Source organism: Argiope bruennichi, chromosome X1 (genome assembly GCF_947563725.1).
Source record: "Argiope bruennichi chromosome X1, qqArgBrue1.1, whole genome shotgun sequence".
Taxonomy (NCBI): domain Eukaryota; kingdom Metazoa; phylum Arthropoda; class Arachnida; order Araneae; family Araneidae; genus Argiope; species Argiope bruennichi.
Genome location: NC_079162.1, coordinates 49,441,031 through 49,459,185, shown reverse-complemented (window position 1 = coordinate 49,459,185; position 18,155 = coordinate 49,441,031). Strand labels below are relative to the sequence as shown.

At 28.2% G+C, this 18,155-nt stretch overlaps 1 protein-coding gene and 1 non-coding gene across 2 annotated transcripts in view; one reads left to right on the top strand and one right to left on the bottom strand.

Moving 5' to 3' along the window:
* Positions 1 to 1,198: 1,198 nt before the first annotated feature.
* On the bottom strand, positions 1,199 to 1,271 carry Trnak-cuu (transfer RNA lysine (anticodon CUU)). Its single transcript has one exon. It is a non-coding gene; the product is annotated as a tRNA-Lys (tRNA).
* A 15,342-nt stretch (positions 1,272 to 16,613) lies between these two features.
* LOC129958937 (exportin-7-like) overlaps positions 16,614 to 18,155 on the top strand; it is an 81,650-nt gene continuing 80,108 nt past the window's right edge. Inside the window, exon 1 of the mRNA XM_056071687.1 lies at positions 16,614 to 16,649. Within this exon, the coding sequence (XP_055927662.1) occupies positions 16,626 to 16,649 (24 nt within the window). The 5' untranslated portion in view covers positions 16,614 to 16,625. The remainder of the gene's footprint in view (positions 16,650 to 18,155) is intronic.

Here is an 18,155-nt window from a genome sequence, read left to right as displayed (position 1 = left end):
ATTTAATAAATTATATTTATTATTACTATTAATTGCCGCTCATTCCAAATCATTTCAGATTTATTTTTTGTGGATATATTTTGATATTTTTAACACACCATCGATATTTATTAAATGCATATTTTATATATTTTTAAATTACTTTACAATTTTATTGATTTAATTTTTTTTATTTTTTTTTATTTTTCAATTTTTGCCTTCCCGTGTATTTTTCCCATTTATTTTATCTCTTTCTATAACCTCAGATATGGTGTTTGTTTAATACAACCGTGAAATTCAAAACTTGTTTGGCAAAGCCTACTTGCAATGTTTTGTGTTTCTAACTTAATTTTTTTCATTTTAAGAAAACTAGGAAAACTTTTTAAAAATAGTTTATGTTTTTAAAAATACGTTTTTATTTGAAAACTATTTAACTATTTATAACTATTATATATTATTTTATAACTAAACTATTTAACTATTATTAAAAATATTATATATTATTTTACAACTAAACTATTTAACTATTATTAAAACTATTATATATTATTTTTATAACTAAATTATTTAACTATTATTAAAACTATTTTTTTGAGATTTTTTTAAAAACTATTTAGATTATTTCTCCTGTGTCGCAATGTAGTCCATATATTTCATTCAACAATAGATGGCAGCACCAGTTTCTGCTCATTGATGTAGAAAAAAAAATCTTTGATACAATACATTTATTTATATTTTAGTAAGAAATGAAAAATTAATTTCTGATTAAAATTCAAAATCTATAGAAACAAATGAAATTTCAATCACTATCATTCGAAAAGCTATTAGTTAAGATATAATCAGAAAATTTTACAATAGTTTTTCATGTACTATGGCGATATCATTTCTTGACAATAAGGGAAAGGAGTGAGGAGAATTAAGAAAGTGAATTTAAAGTGCGATCGCTCTCATACTTTTCTTACCTAGATTTGAATTCCAAATTCAGCATCAAATATAGTTTAGTACTTAATTCACATTAATCTTTTCTCCAAATATTTTTGCTGTTTAATATAAATTATATAATAATATAATACATTATTATATATGTTTTAAAGTCATTCCTCGTCCAAAATTCATTTATATTCTTTCCTTTTTTGTTCGGCTTAGTTATTCATTGGCATTAGATGTTTATTATTTATGGAATTTATTTATTGATGCAACAATGAAAATAAAAAAAAACCGCCCAACGTGGGGCTCGAACCCACGACCCCGAGATTAAGAGTCTCGTGCTCTACCGACTGAGCTAGCCGGGCTTCATACAGTAAGACATTTGTTATTTTGATAAGGCATATTTCGGATTCTTTAATATATCTAGATATATTGCTAAGAGGGATCGAAGACAATTCCAGATTATCTTCCAAGTATCGCTATTAGATCGTACAGACTTTAAATTTTTCTACACGTATCATAAATATGCCGCTACATATTAATGTTGGAATCTGATTTAATTTTTGTTTCAATAGTTTTTCGTACGTATACGAACACATTTTGATATAACATAGTGAAAGTTTGTGACGGGGAGAAGGAATGCTTATACTTTTTTTTTTTTTTTTAGTTTTTACAATTAATGTAATTCTTAAGGTGAAGATTTTTTTTTTTTTTTTTTTAAGGAATTGAATTTGTACTTCACAGAATTTCGTCTGTATCAAGATTCATAAAATTAGAAAGCTTATTTTATTTTTTTAAAAATCTGCTTTCGACACAGGAAATGATTGATATATCACCCTGATTGGTCAAAATAGCTAGGCGTGTTATTTGAACGAAAGGAAAGAAGGAAATTCTATATTAATAGTACTTTCGAGAACTGCAAAGCTGACAACAAGTTCATTGACTCCATAATTAAACCACTATTCAGTTGTTTGTTAAGTTACGAGAAAATAACGAAATAAGCGTATTAAGAAGAAAGCTTTTTTGTTGTTGTTGTTTAGATCCTGCATTGTAAAAAGATGCATTGTGTAAGATTTGTAATAGCTGAAAATTCAGAGGGAGGAAAAGGCGAGATTTTTCTTTCTTGGGCTTATTTGTATATACAGTATGGCGCTTTTTGTGTTTAACTTCGTCGTGTAGTGAAGAGAATCTAGTCTTTATCTTGGTTTCAATTTAATCCAGTCTTTCAGTGTTGCCTGACTAGGTCCAAAATTTGATACAATTACGTATCGAGGACACATAACGAATTCCTTCTTTTATAATTGCATGAGCTATCATGTAATTAGTTATGAGTTAAAATGTTCACATTCAGATGAACAGACAGTCTACATTTAAGAAGTAGAGTTCAAAATTAAATTCATATCTAGAGTTTTGGTGTAAGGATTATATTATTAAATATTAGAATTCATCCATGCTATCTCGTTGAGATTTTCCACTTGTCATGTTCATATTTATATGAACAGACAAATAGCCAATCATTTGTCGGATTTAGTTCAGTGTTTGATACTGTTCTAGTTTTGTTGGTAAAGATATATGTCAAGTTTTACTTCGGCTTAGTTACTTTACTTTTACTTTTACTTTTACCAACTTGTTACTTTTTTTTCCAATTATTTCATTCACATGCATTTGGTCGAACAGTCAAACAGACTTCACATTTACGGATCTCATCCAAAATTTGATATTGACTTACAGTTCTGACATAAAGACCACATACCAAATGTCATCGTCTAGCTTATTCCATTGCTAAGTTATGGTATTCTCACTCATTTTTTTTAATTATGTCTCTCTATCTGTGAATACAATGACTCAAAACAGTTTTGAACTAGATCGGTGAAATTTGGTATACAGTCTCTCCACCTAAATTTTAGATTTCTCTCAAATTTTAAGCAAAATCCATTCGGAGGCTGGTCTGAACATGAGTTAATAAGATAACTACAAAATGAAAAGAGTCAGATGAATAAAATTTGGTACACACATTTAACATCTAAAATGTAGATATTCAAAACGTCAAATTTTGATTTCAATCGATCGGAAAAGAAGCGTCCAAATTACACATTCAATTTTCTAGTACTTTTGTATTAGCCGCATCCCAGCGATTAATTACCAAAGATCGCACTCTAATAGGCTTTTCTGTAAGTATTATTTGCCAATGAAATACGGTTAATAATACAGAAATATATTTATTACAAAGTATACGAGAAAGTTACGGGGAGATCACTCTCTCTGGTTTTTTTAATAGAATTATAGTTAATTTTAGACGCTGGTTTTTTTAAATAGAATTATAGTGCATTTTAGATTTAATTAGCAAATTCAACAAAAATAAAATTGGGTGAAAACACAAAGAATATTTATATTTATAATTAGATTTGGAAAAACTCATTCTGCATCGCATTAATTCTCACCACAAGCTCAATATATATAGATAGATATTCCTTTGAGCCTATGATATTAAATAAATTTGCTATCCGATGTATTTCTTTTATATAGTTATTATTGTTTCTGGATCTTTTGAGGAAATTAAAGAACCAAAATTAAAGTATAAAGGAATATGGGAAAAACTTATTTACTGTTCAGACTAAGTTGAAATGTAAATAATGATCCTTATTTTTCATTTTAACAAAATATTCTAAAAATTATTATTCTAAGTATGCTAAGTTTCTGTGATTTTAGCTGATTTATCTTAACACAACATTTTTTATTACGTAAATTTTTCTTCTGTTTAGAAACTTACTTTCTGTTGCTCTTCATAAATAATTTTGCACCAGATGTGCTATCAAAATGGAAATATTTCCAGTACATGTATGCAGTCGAAAATCGTTTCTATGATCTGATATTTTTATGCTATTTAAAGTTGACTCTACATTGATTTTGAATGAAAATTCATTAATCTTTAAATTTCAAAAGATGAAATCTGATTTTTTATTTGGGGGGGGGGGAATTGAGAAAGGCAAAAATCTCAAGGTAAAATATTTTGGCAAGTACAGTATTTTTTCTCTGTATATTTCATTTACGAGAAAGTAAAAATTAATCATTTATGAATGATAGATTAAAAGAAATTCAGTTTAAAGTAATTATTCAATGAGTTTCAGTTAAATATTTAAAATCAGCGTGATTTTCCTTAAAATCATACATAGAAATTACAGTTTACATAGAAATATTAAAGTATCTGAAATAAGTCAGAAGCACGAAATATTATGCATCATAAATATTTTACTAGCTGGTACCTGGCGCGTTGCTGCAGCAGAAGAAATAATTTAGGAAATATCATTTGAAATAGCTATCTTGTTTAAATAAGAATGATAAAAAGAAATGATATTTATTTTCATATTGACAATGAATACATTCACTGAAATTGAATAATATATAAAGGAGAAGTATAAATAGTATTTATTCTATTTTCTTGACTATTTTTCAAGTGCTTTAGGGTAGACAATACTTCTTATTTTTCCAACTTCAGCAAAAACAAATAAATGTCTTGGCTGTCCGACTTATGAGCATCCAACATACAACTGGCCATGTAAAAAACATGGATTTTCTAGATTCAATCCGCACACTTGAAGTGATTGACCTTGCGCCTTGTTGATGGCCATCGAGAATACAAGTCGAATGGGGAATTGCAGTCGTTTGAAATCAAACGCCATGTCAGTCAGTGGGAATAATGAGAATGCGTGGAATGAACACATCTTCTCCATTCGACTTTCTGTTAAGAATAGTTGCTTTGATTCTAGCCGCATGTTGGTCTTTTGATTCTGATGCTCGTGATAGGATAGCACGTAAACATTGATCTTGAGATTCTGAAGCACGTGAATTTGCAATTCGTAAACGATCTGCTTCATTGCTCGCTTGTCGTTCCTCCCTTGTTTGAGAAGCTCGAATTCACTTATTTCTATATGCTGCGCTTGTAGATCTATTAAGTAACAATCGTTTGGGCTTTTTTTTTTTTTTTTTTTGACGAAGCAATTAACACGATATACGCCTGTATAACCAAAATATCGTTTGACGATTCATTGAATAAATAGAAAAATTACGGTTTGCAAAGTTATATTTAATAACTTATTCGCCATCGATAATAATAATTCTATATTGAATGTGAGAGATAAACTCTGAATGTAATAATTGAACAATGCCTATAACTTTCATGCAAGTGCAATCAATAATTTGGCAATGTTTTATCGCAATCGGATGAACGGTACGGAAATGCATAAAATACGAGCAAACAATCATTCATTTTTTATATATTAGATTTGTGCATTCTTTTAGAATTGTAATGCTTAGTGTTCTTTCAGAATTGTAATAAAAGAAACTTTTTTTTTTCTTTTTTATCTTTCGTGATTCGTTTAATATTCGTTCAAAATTCTCAATGTTAGAAAATGTGATTGAAATACTTTCTTTTAAAATTGATTAAACATAGAAAATATATTTATACCATAAAATCGTTGATATAGTCGAAAAGATAATTTTTTTGAAAATTAAGCTGATGCAAAATTTTTTGTACTATAATATTTTCAGAAGGTACTGAGAAAAACGCTACAATTTTATAAAATTTTAATTAAAATTTCAAACCCTCAGAATTAGTCTCTCAAAACTTTCTAGCATATTCTCTAATAAAGCTGTTACCTCAAAGAACGACTTGCATGGCATTTGCGTACAATAGCTACGAAATATTAACCTCTAACTTGAATTTAGCATTTCTATTGAATCTATTATGTCTCCTCGGCGAGTTATTTGTAGATTAATTCTTGGTTAATAGATGCGGTTAAAAGATCCGAAAATAATTTTTTTTATATATATTACATTAGATAATTGTACTATGCCTATAATCATCGCGTAAGTGCAAGTAACAAGTTTTATCGTAATCGGATAAACAGTACGGTAGCCATAAGATACGCACAAACAAAAATTCATTTTTATATATTAGATATGATAATTGTACTATACCTACAACCTTCGCGCAGGTGATCGATTGATAAATGTCTACATGCGTGTGAAAAGTACAAATAATCTTAACATATTTATTACCTTATTTGTCAAAACTTCTCAATTTTATACAAATACAAAAATCTTGCTGGAAGGAAATTTATTATGTTTTAATTATGAAATTAAATAAAAAAATATTAATTTTAATTCAGAGTCTAATTTGAATTGCTATAAAAATTCTACATGTACTAGAATTTTTATGCTATTTTTTAGAATTTTTATGCTAAAGTATTTAGAGATGCTTTAAATTTTATACTGACAAAATAAGAAATTTTAAAAGATGCATTTTTTTTTTTTTTTAACCTTTTCATTAGATTTCTTTCAGTTTTTCGAGTCACCAACACCTTATTTAATATTACACTATATCTACAAAGTTTGTAAAAATATTTTGAGCAAGTTAAAAAGCAAATAAAAGCATGCCTAATTTTACTTTAATAAATATATTTAAATTATTTTGTTAATAATTATAAAATTAAAAAAAGCTTGAATTTTCAAGATTTTTGTTGCTAAAATTGTTTCCCATTCTTTGAAGACTTCATGATAATTTTCATATGCTTTTTAAAGGTTTAAAAAATAATTTAAAAAACACTAATTCTAAAATATAAACTTAAAAGTGGTATGTCTAATTAATTTATCCTTATTTTATTTTTTAAATTTACTCTTAATTTTAAGCAACGATAAAATGCCAAAAAAAAAAAAAAAAAAAGATGCACCTAAAACCGTTGAAACAAGCGTCAGTGTAAATTCCACAACCTCCAATTAACCAAATCCTTCCTTCAAACGCAAACGACAACCCCATAGGGGTAGAAACTGACCACGCACTTCAATTATAGCTCAGTAGGTGTCCCCCTCCTGTTATCTCTCTCACGGAAAAGACGATTCCATTCTGTTTTCGCCCTTGAAAAACGGCTCAGGACTTCGAGACTCTGGAATTCTCACCTTAACCGGGCTCATAGAGTTAAAGTTAGTGTCATTAATCATGAAGCACTCTCTACTTATAGTATATAGCGTTAGTATAAAAAAATGACAGGAAATTATATGTGACAATATGTGAAAATAAAAATATATATATATTCCTTTTTTTTTCCAGTTACAAGCGTTTGATGTGACAAACTTTCTCAGTATGACAAATATCTGATGATCTATAATTAAGTTCTTTCCTTACATTTTGAGGTTTTGCACTGTCAATGGTGCCTAACATGTCGACGACAACATTTCCTAGAAGTTTATGTAATAGGCATTCGTACAATGGACATTTTCATATTCATAACCACGTTGAATTGTACTGAGAGGCGCTACTATATATTTTATATGGGTATCCAATATTGTGGCCTGTAGGGAAACATATTTTAAGCGTAGTCTTCACAGATGCAAAATTATAAAATACAAGAGCGCCACATCGCTTTTATACTAAAAGCTGTAAAACGGAAACAATTTAACCACATCATATATCATACAACACACCTGATGATCTCAAATAAATGCAAATTACAAAAAAAAATATTTTGTAGCCCCATAGGAAGTATTACCCACTTAACCGCCGCACGCTATGTGCTAATGCAGCATTGATATGTCTTTTAAGTTCGTTGACTGTTTCAGTCAATGTGGGCTTATAAACAAGATCTTTGGTGTAACCCATAAAATGAAATCACAATAGGTAAGATTCAGGAATCTTGGGGCCATGTGACGAAGGAAAATCCGTGTTACCTGCACGTTCAATCCAGTGCTTTGGACGTTCCTCATTTAAATAAGCTACGGACATCAAAGCTCCAATGGAATGGGACTCCCTCTTGTTGAAAGATAAATTTCATACTATTCTACTATTATTGTGGAAATAACTACATTTTCTAAGCTGTCAGATAATTGCCACCTGTTGAGCGATGTTAAAAACAAAATTTTGGAGATTTTTCTTTATTTTCATCCATTACTATTCGTATCATGTATAACAGTTTTGAAAATAAAAGTTTTTAGAATTCAATTATTCATTTATGCTAGCTTTATATATGAAAACATAAAATCCTGTTCTCATCTACAACTTTACATTTAATTAGAATGAGAATATCAGTTGCATTAAACAATTTTTAAATCTCATAATTTCCCGAAAAATTGCAAACTTTTAAAATCTGCCGATTCTTCTGGATTTCTTCACTAGTTATTAATTTTTTCTGGAAAAAGTACGAACTTTAATTAAGCATTTTGAATGGTAACTCAGAATGTGACAAGTAAATAATTTATAATAACTATCTATAATGTATCCATTCAATATGTATGGCAACACTCAAAATTAAATAATCTTTTCTATAACATAGTATTTAACTAAAACAATTAATTACTTAATTAATTTTTATGAATTCTTTACTAAAATATATTTTATCCTTCGTAGTATTTGTGGGCAAAGTTTGTAGAAAATCTATTATGTTCTTTTTATAGAAGAGAGCTATTTATAAATTTTCACAATTTATGTAGATTTTATAGCATCAAATCGGAATCCATTTCTTCAAAATCAGTAAATGATTAAATAGTAAATATTTATTTTGTTTTAAAAGAAAAAGTGAAGCAGCAGAAAAAGAATTTGAATTGCCCCTCGTGTAGAGTATGTATTACACGCTTCATAGATAACAGTTGGACCGAAAAAAGGCCGTGGTGTCTAAAATCCGTTCGAACATTGTAATGTACAGAAAATAGATGAGATCGAAGAAAATATTTCTAGTGTGTCTATGATAATATTTTTTTCAGATCAATAGGGAGACTATCATCCTATTTTTTGGTTGCAAAAAAAAAAAAAAAAAAAAAATCTTGTCTGGAAAAAAAATGTATATAAATGTGGATTGATTAGATTGAAAGATTATTAGTTGATGACGTTCCATGATTTTAACAAGGCGCGGCGCAAACTCAAATATACAAACTCTGGGCAATGCTGTAAAAAAAAAAAAAAAAAAAAAAAAAAAAGTGGCTCGGCAACATGAAATTTCAATAAAAGACTTGGATATATTAAAAGAAATTAAAAGGATTAATTAAGAAATTTGGTGGCTGATTTTACGTCGAAAATTTGGGTGAAAAAATAATAATAAATAATTTAAAACAACAGAATTTCTGGCTTTTTGACTTGAAATTGGCTATTGAATTTAAACTTCACGAACTCAATGGGCTATGGAGGTTCTATAAGTTCAAATGATACGAAATTTTAACAACATGTATTTCAGATGAGGCTCTCACCATTTACTAAATTTAAAAAAAAATAATAATAATATTAAAATTTGAAAAAAAAATTTAATAAGATCATTGCTAATTTAGTTAAATTACAAAGGAATTAAATTACTCTAGAGATATTAAATTATTCGAAAGCTTTAAAAAACCATAGGACCTTGATTTTTAAAGAGATAAAGAAATTCTTATTTAAACAATTTCTGAATCATGATAATGAGTTTGTTGACGGTTTTTGTGATGTCAGAAAAATGAATATATGATTTCGTTATTCATGAAATCAAGTATCATGAAATATATATTCTGAATGAAATCATATATGATTTTATATCAATGCATTTGGGTACAAAACATGTATGCAAAATAATGCATCTCGAGTTGATCGATACTTAGCATTATATACTTGCAGACATGAACAGGATGCAGGATGATCAATTGTTATTTCGCAACAGCTTGGCCTCCTCGTTAACCTGATCTCCCGCCATATGATTTCTTGTAATGGAGCTTCTTAAAATATCTCATTAATGTGAAAATTCTCCTTTTCTCTCTTTATTTTTTGCATTTATTTTATTTATTTTCCGAATTGTATTATTTCGTTTTCATTTAATGAATAGTGATCATATCATATGAAATGGTATTCAATTTTCGTACCATTTTGACGAATAAATTGCCCTCCACAGCCTTTTAAGTTGGAGAAGTTTAATTTAAACCAATATTTAGTTGAATATTTCTCAATACACGCATGACGATAATTATCTAATAAATAATTTTCATACTCAGTTGTTAAACTAAATGACACCTTTCCAACTTTTTCAATCGCAATTCCATTTTTGGCAGAAAATTTTTGATGTGACTCCTAAATTGAAAAATAAAAAAGTAAGAATTGTGAATCATAATTATGAAGAAATTCAATTAGTTGTAGTTATGTAGTAATGAAATCTTTTCTCGGCTACTTTTATCTTAAAGTATTGTTAAATTCAAGTAGAGTTTTTTTTCTTCCTCAACTTTCACACATTCCCCATAATATGACACATTTGTGTTTGACTTCGTTCTGTGATTAAGAGAAACAAATAAGTACGTTACACCTATTTCCTTTAACTGAATCGGTTCAAAATTTTATAGAGATTTACAGTTTTAGTGACAAGAACACATAAAACATTTTACTTATCCATTTTCTTGCATTTTTGAATTATCGTATTTATGTGCATACGGACGAATTGACAATCAAAGCACCCACAGAGAGATTTTGCCCAAAATTTATATCTAAAGGTCTCGTGTTAAAACAGCATACCAAAATTCATTATTCTTGACCTCACATTTTTGAATATTATGTTTACAACAAACAGGCATAATTTCAAAAATGATTACTTTCGACTCGGGGAAAATTAAAATGTGTAGATGCTAATTTCGAGGTCGATTTTTTTTTACCTTTACATTTTCACTATTTTTTTACCAATACCATTTTACAAAAAAAAAAAAAAATCCCGCATCTTACGTATTTTTTTATAGACTACACTTGGGTTCACTATCTACCATCTATGTTTCCCGTTTTCGGGAGAAATGCTGGAACCGAAACTAAAGAATTGTTAGGGAAGCAGATTAAAGCAGTTTAAGTTGCAGTTATGGCATCCCAAAAGACATGAGAAACCCGCGCATTTGAGAAGTTAAAGTATTTTGTTAGAGTTTTGGTAGAAAATATTTTTATGAACGTGGTCAAAATGAAATTATTACGTACACACACACACATATGTGTGTGTGTGCAGAATATATATATATATATATATATATATATTCTGCAACTTATATATTAAAAATTTCGTTCATGCGTAATTTTTAAAAATTCCATTATCATGGATAATAAATTAAATTATTTTCCCATTATAAACTTGTTATGAAGAAAAAATAATTGCGATGTCAAGATTCAACTCTTTAAATTCCGGAAAATAATTACATGAATAATTATTCATTGAAAACAAGAGCTCAATTTATTCTTACGAAAAGAAAAAAATATATAATTTCAAAAGTTCATTTTTTCCGAATGATTATTCTGTATATTACAATAGGTATTTGATAGGTATTTTTTAACTATCGGAATAAATATTAAAATGATGCATAGTCTAAAATGGTACTTGAAATGAGACATTGTGTGCAAATGGCTTAAAGGCAAAGTTTAGTGAAAGTGTGGTGGCTGAATTGTGAAAATGTTTGTTGCCAAGTTTTCAGACAGTCGAAAATTTGTCTATCAAATTATATCCATGTCTAGAAATATTATTTCCTTAAGTAAGAAAGACGATAACGGAAAAGATACCAAAGAATGTCAGGAGGAAAAAAAAAAAAAAAACTAATTTTATTGTTGTTTCTGTTTTTTATACTATACCTTTAAACTTTTTTTCATAAAGAAAGATTAAATTTTCTTTTTGCGGCATATCCATGTAGATCTTGTTTATTTGATCTATGTTAGCTTATGCACGCAAAGACCTTGTTTATTTGGTTCATGAGTTTAACATATTTGTTTTAAAGTCATAGCTCTGTGAACTACTGTTCTCGTTGCCTGAAGGTCAATGGTGTTTGTAGCTACATAGCAAATGCGTGGTGAATTCCTACTAAACAAAATAAAGAAGAAGGTTTAGTTCATTGAAAACAGGACGAATTACATTACTCTAACGAGCTGTTTGAGGAATACGATTTCTCACAGACGAACATTGACGATATTATACCTTTCCAATGGCATCGACATAGGAAATAAGAGAAAATACTATTTAAATATATGAGAAGGTGTCATTTAACAACATTAGACGAAAAAGATTTTCAAAAGAAAAAGAAAATATTGAACAAGACAGAGGGAAAACTTTTTCAGCTTTTCCACTTTGGAAGTGGAGGGAGGTAGAGCAGAGTTCGTTTCTTAATATAAGCTTTCATGTGCTCGGTATATCAAAACCATTTGATATTCGTAAGGATGCATTTTTACAACAGATTTTGTTTCCTTGGCATAAAATCATTCGCAAGAGATTGCGGCTCCAAGATCGTGATAATTCTTTATTCTTATACATGCCTTAGCCGCCAGTGCGGGCGATTTACGCTTTCATGATACTGACTGAAGAAGAGTCATGAATTTAATTCTTCTAAGAGTACTCAAAGTACTAAAAAGAACCTTTTTATCCTGAAAATTCCTACGCAATGTGTATTTGTAACTCATGGCATTTCACAAGCTTCACCAATATTGATAGGGTAGCGAATCCATGGACTTCACTTGTGCGGATGTAAGAAATAATTTTAACTGGGCTAAAAATGAAGTACAAATGATATTATTCTAATATTCCGATTAGTTCTATATTAAGCGTCTTCTCTAAGATCCACGTGTGGAGCAATATAGAAATATTGAAATTATTACTTTAAAATTTGATTAATCTGTTACATGGTTATGTAAAATCATACAGCTCTCAATTCAAGAAGATTAAAAATAAAATAGGTGTTAAAAATAAACTACCGCTATAATTACCAGAGGAAAACTAATAAAAAGCATTAATATGTTATTTTGGTGATATATTTAACACCGAAAAATTTGTAAGTTATAGTTATAAATGTAACAAATTGGAAACATTTCAAGGCTTAAAATTTAAGATAACCTAATAAAGCTTTCACTTATAAAATTTAAAATGAGATAATTGTAAAGCACAACATCTCATGCCAATGTGAATTCTTCATTGTCATAATAACAATCTGTTCTTCTCTGGTTATTAAACTTAAAATTATCGTTTTAAAAGATTCATGGAATTTAACTTATTAAAAAGATATAATAACATGTAATTTTAATATGTATCAAATGTACGATTAATGAATAAATATTTCTCCGATTTATACCAACATCGAAGTAATTGTTTTAATGACCGTGCGAGAAAGTGTAAAATTTTGTTATTTCCGACAGTTAAAGTTGTTATATTAGACAAGAAATCATCACGTCAAATATATATTTATAACTACATCGATATCCAATTCAAATCGAATTGATATTCATAATTAAAATTTTCACGATGTTCAAATACATTAAATGCACTTTTCTATTTTATCATTAACATTTATTATTAATTTATATTTGCAGATTTGTCCTAGAAATGGTTTAAAAAATTATGTTTTTATAAGAAAATAATTAATACTACAAATCTATGTAAAATAATTAGACTTCTTGCCTTTTTCAAAGCAGTTTCATTTCTAGCTATTTGTCAAGCATTCTCATCGCTTTTGTTCTTATTCTTTAAATATTTGTTCTTAACATTTGTTCCTAAATCTTTGTTCGTATTTTTAAATTTTGTTCTTAATCTTTGTTCGTATTTTTAAATTTTTGCTCTTAATCTTTGTTCCTAAATCTTTGTTCTTATCCCTGTCTTGAACCGTTGGCAACGGTTTATTTGTCCAATGAGAGTGGAAGAGGCAGAATGATATAAAGACACCTCATTTCCCTCGGACATAAATTTAGGAGGGCCAGCCTACTTTAACCCCCTTTTACACAGATGTGGAGGCCTCATCAAATTACAAGACCCTTCCAGCTCGTAAATGTGCCCCTGTGTAAAAAGAAGGAATGATCAAGTTGAATCAGCTTCGTTTACTGTCAATGCTTCTGACCACTATTAAAAATATTTTATTCTCGCAAAAAAGCGTTATATAGCATTGAATTAAAACTAAGAAATTAATTAAAATAAAGCATAAAATTTTGCTACAGAATAATGATATATATATATATATATATATATATATATATATATATATATATATATATATATATATATATATATATATATATATATATATATATATATATGATAGAAATAAAAAGTATATTTTCAAAGGCATAAAAAAAGATTTAAAAAATCCCAAGGTTTTTTTTTTTTTTTTTTGAGAAATGAAATGTTCGCGTTAAATCATAAGACTGACAGTTCTTAAATTTCCTGAAACAATCTACGATTTGAATATTGTAAATATTAACGCGTTATACATAACACAAACTTGTTATACACAACATACATTTGATTGTAACACATTTGAAGAGACTAATACTTCAAAATTTCCAGAATGAATATGTAATTCACTAGATTTAAATACATGTCAAGTTTTAATTCTAAAAAACAAACAAACAAACAAAAAACGGCATTTGTTTGTCTCGATACTTGAAAAATGTGTATAGAAGGTGGCCATCTTCAAAAATTCAGCAAAAAGTAAATCTCGTGAGAATAAAATACTTTAAATGGAAATATAAACGACAGGAAACGAAAATACTCTGAAGTTTCTACGAAACAATGTCATTCCTTCCGTCTAAGGTCAAAAGTCAGATCAATATCACATCCTTTTGGTGGTGCAGGGAATGGGACTGACATTTTTTGTTAAAGGGGGCTTTTTATCATTATTATTATTATTTTATGAGCTGAGAATTGTTGATTTTTGAGTCGGTTAGTCAGCAAAAGGAAAAATGGATCTCACGGATCTGCAAACAAATTTGAAATACATCATGAGAGATATATTATGAAATTTGACAGAAAGTTCATTTAATTTATAATGCTCTTGAATACACTATCCTTGTAAATCAAATAAATAAAACAAGTTGCTCATTTTTTCCCGAAAAAAAAAAGAAAAAGAAAGCATTTAGATCGTCTCTTGTCCCGGTATGCCATATCTCCCTCATTGAATAAGAATATTCAAATCATATGATTTTGCTATTCATATTGCAATTTATTTGGAACAAATGGTTTTAATATTCCTTTTTTTCTTCAAGATATTATAATTTTTTATATCTTAGTAACTTCTTGAATATCTCTACTATTTTTTTTTTTGAGTAAAAGAGAAAAAAAATTTCTGAGTAAATTCGCAATGAAAAAAGTTGCTGCTGATTTATCACTATGATATAGGTTTTGAGCCCCCCCCCCCCCGTGTCTCGAGGCGACCGCCTCCAATGCCTGTGCGGAAATTTGCCACTGGATACAACGAGAGAACTACCATATCTACCAAAAAACTCAACATCTGTCTTACTTCCAAAAGAGATGCTAAGATCTCCAAATCACTCCCAAAATTCACCTCTTATGCAAAAAATAATGCCGTTTCCAACAGCTGATACAGCAAGGTCGCCTAACAGATTTTATATTACAATAAGTGCACCAATAGTATGGCTACCAGACAAACTTAATTTGTAACTGAAGGGAATGATCTAATGTATGTAAATATTTTTAAGTTTTTTCTTGTATTGTGGAAACACTAGGAATTATAGCAGCAGACGCTGTGCTTATATCTTCATCATGTATATAATTTTATCAAAAGATTGTATAACCTTATATCCTGTTTTATTTTAACTAAAAACAATTATAAAAAATCTTAAAATATATATAAAAAAAAAGTTTTTCAATATTTGACTGGAAGCATTTTAACTTTTAGGAATCTGCAGAATAAGAATTTTAAAACATACTTTTCTCTTACATAAATCTGCCTTCTCAATTTTGGACCAAGCTATTAATGGCTCTCAGGTAATAAATGTCCCGTCATGACGTTTATTACAAAAACTTGGTTCGCGAATTGACTTTGGCGCCTAACCTAGATTCCCTTTAATAGATATGTTACAAAATTCCCTCTTCATAAAGAGAAAGGGATATTTTTCTATTTCTATCTATGAATTAGGATTTGAGATTATAACAACTATCCAGGCTTCGAAATTAAAATACTTTTCAATGTTTTGATTTTTGAAAGATTTTTTTTTTTTTTTTTTTGTTGATTCTTGATGTTCTTGATGCAAAAAATGCTATTTTCACCTACAAGCCTTTGATAGATTTTTTTTTCATTAACTAATTTAAAACGTGAAGAGGAAATTATACAAAAACAAATGAACAGTTGCAAGTTCAGACAGACCGAAGAAAAATGATGAGCATCAGTTCAAACCATTTCTATTGAAATATCACTACGTTTGAAAAATATAGATAAGAACATGATATCATGTTTATGAATAAAGTATTCAAATTATGCTAGGTGATATTTTTCGTAACTTTCAGACTGAAGAACAAATCTGATAGTGCAATTAGATAAATACGAATATAAGGAGAACAAATTTCTAGCTTGCCCCAAACCGATGCTGGTTAATAATTATTGATAAATCGTTAAGAATTCAATCCAATTTTATAACGAAAACAATTTACGACAATTGAAACAAAAGTTCTAAAAAATTATCTTCACTTATTCTACTTCAATAAGTTAGCTTTGAATTATTTCTCATGTCACAGTTTGAAAATACGATTTTTTGAAAAGAATCAATAAAATGATATATTTAAGACTTCTAACACAAAAAATCTACAAAATCTCTATTTACTTCTTAAACGAACCATCAGAAATGATGCAATTCAAATTTATTCTGATAAAGAGACGCCGATATAAATGAAACAAATTATGTCATCCTTTTTGTTTTTGTTCAGAACAGAACAAATTTTTGTTCTTAATAAATCTCAACTCAACTTGTTTGTTGTAGCTAGATGACGATCATGGCGGATGAGCAGGTCAGTTGAATTTCGAATTATATTTCATCGTAAAAAAAAATAAAAAAATTCGCAGCTTATAAAATTAAAAAAAAGTCGCCCACGATAATTTGCAAAAATTTCATATGCAATGTCTTTTGTGTCGCAATAATCGAATTATTTTAAATTTTCTAATTACGTTTTTCCTAGTACGGAGATGATAGTAAACAATCCGGCATGTGCTTATATTAACCGTAAAAACGCATCCAATGCAGGGCGCCGAAACTGTTTGATCTTAATTTGGAGAACGGATATTAACTATTCTTTGACCGATTTTTTTGTAGTTTGCAGGCTTATTGATCTTTCGAATTGCATTTATTTTCTACTGAAAAGTTTTCATTGAATTTAAAGAGAATCGTGTTTGTTTACGTATGTACAACTCCGTTGTTTATTTTTTAAATCGGAATTTTCGCTGCAGTTATTTTGTTCTTTTGCATTTCAATTAATGTAATCACAGTGTCAGGTGTCTTAGGCATTTTTCTTTTAAATTTCAATATAATTTTACCCAGCCTTCAACTTGTTCCTGCATGCCATGACAAGAAAAACATCCAGCTCAGCAAATCGTTAAACTTTTCGAATTATCTGATTGATATGGTTCTTCGAAGTCACGTTCAATAAATTAATTTTTAAGAATATGTATCTAAAAATAATAAAGAGATTCTTTTAGAGTTCAGCCTCTCATTTGAAATAAATGATTTTTTTTACTGATTGATTCAAATTCATTTTTCATTCAGTCTTAAAAAACGGCATTGCCAGTTTATGAGTCATACTGAATTCAAAGCTATTATTTCAGTAAATGAATCATTCTGAAAGAATAGTAAATAATCAACTTTAAACAGAATAAGAGAAAATAAGTTTTAGTTTGCAATAAAAATACCCTGAGGTTTTATTTTTCCTAAGTTTTATGAACAGAAGCTGTTTTAATATATATATTTTTTTAAAAAAAGGATTAAATAAATTTTCTGAATCAAATATATCTTGTAAATGAAATAATCAGTAAAAGTAATAAAATATTTTTGTTGATCATTTTCAAAGGTGTTGTTTTGAGATTCTGAACTTTTTTATTTTAGTGTTGTTCCTTATATTTATAGCTAGATATTTTAAATCTTTAATTTAAAGAGCTATATTATTTGTTTCTTGCCTGCTTCTCTGATATGAGGTATATAGAAAATAGTTGTAGAAAAGTGATAAAATGTGAGCTGCTAATTATTTTAAGACATTATAATAGCATCTTTTTTTGCTTTTGTTATTATATCATATTTTTATCATAATTATTATTTTGAAAATAAAATCAAGACACTGTTGCAATAGTAAGTTCAAGTATATAATATATTTTCTGTTGGATCAGTTTTTTAAAATTAGTATGAAATGGATATTGTAAACATCTGCAGGTCAAACAAGTCTAAAATTTATTTGATTTGATTCTGAAACCATTATTTTAAAATTGTAAATAGGATACAAGTTTAAATTTATTCTTATTAATTTTAT